Here is a 5,339-nt window from a genome sequence, read left to right as displayed (position 1 = left end):
ACATACACAACTCTAATCATCGTGATCGAGCAATATTATACCAAACCCAGATTCTTATATGGTATATCATCCATCTAAACTCTAATGACAACTTTTCTTCTCATCATGTCTACTTCCGCTGCTGACACTCCCACTTCAACCCCCCATCTCTGATGTTTACAACTTCCTCACGGTCAAACTTGACTGCAATAATTTTCCCCTATGGAGAGCGCGATTCATCTTGTTGACAGCATTTCCGAGTGCCGTGCTACCTATAGTTTGGATATTGTTAACAAAGGATTGGTTTGTTGAGGAGCATAATCTGTGTTGGTTTTTTGAGATATTCCAAGGTGCTGTGGCATCTTGGGTAAGGCGGGAGAAAAATTCAATGTGTGTTTATCATAGTGAAGAGTTTATTGAGTTACATTTAACCACTTGGAATATATCCCTAGGTTATTTATAAAGAAAAAGCTACTGATATGAATAAATACTGCAAACGTACGGAGCACCCACAATCAAATGCAAGGAATGGAAGCCACATTTGCGCAAGGCTCAAGCCTGCTGCAAATTGCAGAACCGTTTAACTTTCAATTTGAAATGTTTTTAGATTGCCTTTTATAGGCCAGATTAATTTAATACTTAGGTTGAATTAGATTGGATAACTCAAGTAAGAAATTGAGATCAACTTTCAAATTATACCATTTTGTTCTTAGGCTGAAAGAGCTTTATGTATTAGTTTTAAAGCATTGATATTCTACCATTTTGTTCTTTCATCATACCAAACGTGACCATATAATTGTGGAAAGTAAAGCAAATTAACAGTGTTTAGCATTAAAAGCTGGTAATTTATTTACTCAGAGCAACCACTCCAAAAATCATTCGCTTTATTCCGACAGATATATGCTAATATAAGGTGTCTTGTACACATATAATGAAGAAGCAGTTCATACTCAATTAGCTTAGGAAGAAGACCTGGAAAAATGACAGGCCAAAAAGAAAAGAAAGAGAAAAAAAACTCGCAGAGCAGGTCGATGCGCACAATATTATGTATGAAAGGACTTGTCGTCAAATTTGGGGTTTTCTACCTCTGTTGTCTTGGACAAACACCATCAAGATTGATACAACATTATAAAATGTGGTATCAATCTGGTCAGGTTCAAGCACAGGAGGGTGGAAATTTCTGAACTCCCTGTCGTTGTAGCTCCACCATGACAGTATCGGTAGTGGGAGGTCTTAGGCCAAGAGGAAGAGGGAGCCACGGTTTCGATAAAACATCTCCAATAGCTGCATCTATGCTTTCTTTTGACTGTCACATATAATCAAAAGAGATTAAATTATCATCCTTAATTAGTTCTAAACTAAAGTTACTACCTTGCGACATTAACGATTTTGAATTTACATTTGCAAATAATAAATAAGAGTCTCGTTTTCTTAATCACCCGGTGACCAAGGATTCATGGTCACCAATGAGTACGCATACGAGAAATATTTCTCCAAGAAATAATTCTATGAATTGAGTGACTGACTGACTTACTGGATGAAAATCGAGAAGAAGGTGAGGGCCAGATTGTGGTGGAGTGGGGGCAGCAATGCCTGCAGGTTCAACTTTGTACATGGCATGTGGTGGAATGCCCGGGACAGGTGGGGTGTGAAATCTCTGCTGCATCATACAAATTCAAACAAAAGTAATTCAGCCAATGTACAAAGTACAATCACATGCATTCACAAAAGATGCCATCCAACGTATCACCTATTCTATGGTACGTACTTAATGTTCCAAAAAGTTTATTCACTGTATTGTATTTGTACCAACAAAAACTACTAACTCCAAAACTGTAAGGAATGATTAGTTAACGTCGGAGCAACCAACTGCTGCCTTGGAAAACATGTGCTCCTGGAGTTGGTGCGTCCGGAGCCTAGACCATCAAGTCATAATACATTTTAGTGCTCATTTTTTAGAACCCAATGTTGATTGAGTTAAAGTCTTTTTTTATTTTTATATGTACAAAACAATAGGATATATAGAAATTTATCTAAACTACGAAATATATTCAAACGTGAGTGTAGAAGATGAAGCACGCTACTCTAACTAAGAAAATCAACTTGTTTAACAACTATTTTTAGTTCTTGAAAACTAAAAGCAACTTTTGTAATAAGGTTTCAAAATTTGCCATTTAATTTTCAACTTTCAGTTTTTGGAAAACTGAATACAATTACCAATTAGACTTTATTTTTAACAAATATAAACAAAAGACGCAAAAAACTGAAAAAAGAAATGACCTAGAGATAGAGAACTAAACCAATTTGTTTAGAGAGAGAGAGAGAGAGAGAGAGATTGAGAGATTAATGCATAGAGAACTTACACGCTGGTGGTGAGAGTGAGGGTGGTGCCAGTACGAAGCGTCTGGAGGAGGTGGCGGACCAGGAGGCCATGCATGTGCAGGAGCTGGTGGTGGAGGTGGTAGTACTGGAGGTGGGAAATGGTGGGGAAGATGATGCTTTGGCGGCCACATGTGCATCATGGATTGGTCCATGGTGGGGTGACCCCACACATGTAAGGGTCTGATCAACTGGCGGTGGTGCTGAGCGTGGTGCATGGGAGGAGGTGTAGTACTAGTTATCGAAGGGAAACCAATGGTGGGTGCATTAAGCCAATTAGGGTTATTCATCATCATGACGTCCCTTCTACTCTTTGGTCCTGCTCCTCCTCCGGCAGCAGCTGCTGCCCCATACATTTGCCGTCTCTGGGTCCAGCTAGCTGCCTCTGCCTCACGGGCTAGCAAATGTTTCCTATGCGACCGATATTTCTGCACATTAAATGATAATTTATAAAATTAAATGTATTGGAAATGTAACTAAAACGAATTCCAAAATCGTGAAAGAAACAAACATCTTTGTAATTCCCAAATAGATTTGTTTCTCTTTAGAGAAAAACCCTATTTTATACCGCTCGTTGGAATATCAATCTTGAAGGAAATTATCCTTTTCTCTAAACTAAATAAGAGACCAAAAATACAACCAAAAAAATTAAAATGCAGGCTGACAAATGAATAAGCTATATACAGCTAGTTTCATGTTCTTCGTTTATTTTTATAAACAATAGCATCAGTGGATAAATTGTTGGTTGTTAGGGGGAGAGGGATGAGTGTGAATCAAATATGCACCATGGTGCATAGGCATGATTGCCTTCCACCATTACGATTAAGCACCATCTACAGTTATATGTAAAGGCTAATTAACGAGATTAGCTAGAGATGGAATAGAGTAGTATAGAATTATAGGTGGGGAAAATATAATTAAAGGGAAAGTATTGTACTTGAAGGTGGCTAGCAATATTGTGGCGAGTGAGGCAATCTACTCCCATAAGCTCTAGAATCCTAGAAGGGACTGCCTTATCCACCCCTAGTTGCTCTACTGCTTGCACGAACCTCCTGTGCAGTTCTGGTGTCCAATCCACCTACATACAATTCAATAACCAAAACTCTTTTCAATTTCAGATCCCACAATGCAGTTCATGTAATAGCCCTACACTGTAATAGCCCTCCTGTGCAGTTCATGTAATAGCAAAAACCTTTTTAAAAGTTACCAAATAATTGAAAAGATACAAAAGAAAAAACAACTCTCTCTCTTCTCTCTACCCTCAATTATTGTCATTCTTTAACTTTTTTAGAACATTGCCATTCACAAACTTGAAAATAAATGAACACATTACAATCCGCTCCTGCGTGATTCCCGTGAATTCTTTGCAGTTGATGAAGTTAGTGAATATCACATGACCCAGAGAGAGAGAGAGAGAGAGAGAGAGAGAGAGTTGTTATCTATACGTATTACACAGCACGAGCTTCTCATATATATATATATATATATTTCATCCAACTAAAGTATAATACTAGTACTGCCAAACCTAGAAATTTAATTGATAATTATAAAAGCTAAGCTGTATATTAGTATGTACCTTAACTTTTCGCTTCCCATGAGACTTTTTGGATTGGGCTGTGGGTGAAGACTTTGTTGCTAATTTGTGGTCAGCTGATTTTCTTCGGGTGGATCCGGAGGAGGGACGACAAGCTGCCCTAATTTGATTAATATCGTCTCTTTTACTCACTATTTCTTGATCTCCTCGATTATCCGGAGTAGTAGTAGTACTGGAGCTGGAGTAATTCTGATTCAACCCTGAATTATTATTAGTACTCGTTATACTAACTGCGGCTGCAGCAACCTCACCATGTCCATGCAAATCCTCCTCCTCCTGGTCTTCCACTTTGGACGACGTCGTCGTAGTCTTTGTAGTATTATAGTAATCATCAGCAACCTCCTCTTCCTCTTTGGATGGTGGTGGTGGTGTTGTTTTTGTGTTGATATCGTCGGCGGGTGCTGGAACTGAAAAGTCAAGTATTTCCGAGTCCATCTCCAAATCCGGCAAGACGTCTCCGTCATGGATGCCAATGAAGAGGTCATCGAAGTCGATGCTATCCAGCAGATTCCCCATTCCCATTCCTCCCGAAAACTCTGGGAAATCAAGCACCGTGTTATTTCCGCCATTAAAAGCAAAACTACTCTCCACGTCACCATCATCACCTAACTGTTTTTCATCTTTGAGCTGATGATGATGACGACCCTCCGTCAAAGGTGATAAAAGAAGCATCAAGAAATTATTTCTGGTTAATTTCCAGATGCAAAAAAATATATATATCAAAATTTACAGCACCAGTAGCTAATAAATTAGCTAGTCTGCTGAAAAATAATTTCAAGCGTACGGCTCGCCCTCTAGGGTTAGCAGCTAGCCAGTAAGTACTGCTCCATCGGAGTAGCTATGCTCTTTTCCCGTCCGGTAGGTACTGTATAAAGAATGGAGGATGGGAGAGGAGATGAGAGGAGGGCAGAAAAGTTGTATAATGAGGTTGGATCCTTCAAGGGTTTTTGTTGCTTTTTGCTGTTGATAGTGGGAGTCTATACAGGTCGGATGGATATCGACCACAATTTGTGTTGAGATCTCTATCTCTTTCTCTCTCTCTCTCTCTCTCTCTCTCTCTCTCTCTCAAATTTGTTTTCACGTATTTGTTTTATATGAGACTGCTACGTATAATTTTTCCTTTGTTATTATGTATGTTTCTGTTTGTGGATGGCCTTTTTTTGAAGCTTTTGAAAATCTATCAGAGATTCAGAATGTCTCGTGAGCTTTATTTAATAAACTTTTGATATCTAAAAGTAGGTGAGAGAAACTCCAAATTGCTAAATTGCTGTCAGTGTAGGGCTGAAATTGGAAATTGAAATTGGAATGATATACTGTCAGCTCATGTTCATCCATTTGTACAGTGAAAAAAATTGATGCAATGGTCATATATGGACGCGAAAAGAAA

The 5,339-nt window shown here is 38.7% G+C and overlaps 1 protein-coding gene across 5 annotated transcripts; it reads right to left on the bottom strand.

Annotated features, from left to right (window-relative positions):
* Positions 1–803: 803 nt before the first annotated feature.
* Positions 804–5,085, bottom strand: LOC137708309 (putative transcription factor GLK1). Of its 5 annotated transcripts, none has more exons than XM_068447359.2 (5): positions 3,935–5,085; positions 3,296–3,436; positions 2,343–2,786; positions 1,514–1,639; positions 804–1,285 (listed from the first exon to the last, which is right to left on the bottom strand). In XM_068447359.2, the coding sequence occupies exons 1-5, from the start codon at positions 4,622–4,624 to the stop codon at positions 1,136–1,138; spliced, it is 1,551 nt and encodes a 516-aa protein (XP_068303460.2). In that variant the 5' UTR covers positions 4,625–5,085; the 3' UTR covers positions 804–1,135. The 5 variants fall into 5 exon arrangements, with proteins under 5 accessions (XP_068303460.2, XP_068303461.2, XP_088545673.1 ...); XM_068447360.2 differs by having other exon boundaries at positions 1,514–1,636; positions 3,935–5,003; XM_088689547.1 differs by lacking the exon at positions 3,296–3,436 and having other exon boundaries at positions 1,514–1,636; positions 3,935–4,976.
* Positions 5,086–5,339: the final 254 nt, after the last annotated feature.

Source organism: Pyrus communis, chromosome 17 (assembly GCF_041283825.1).
Source record: "Pyrus communis isolate YQ-2024b chromosome 17, ASM4128382v1, whole genome shotgun sequence".
NCBI lineage: Eukaryota > Viridiplantae > Streptophyta > Magnoliopsida > Rosales > Rosaceae > Pyrus > Pyrus communis.
The sequence above is the reverse complement of the archived record's forward strand: the minus strand, read 5'-3'. Positions and strand labels throughout refer to the sequence as shown.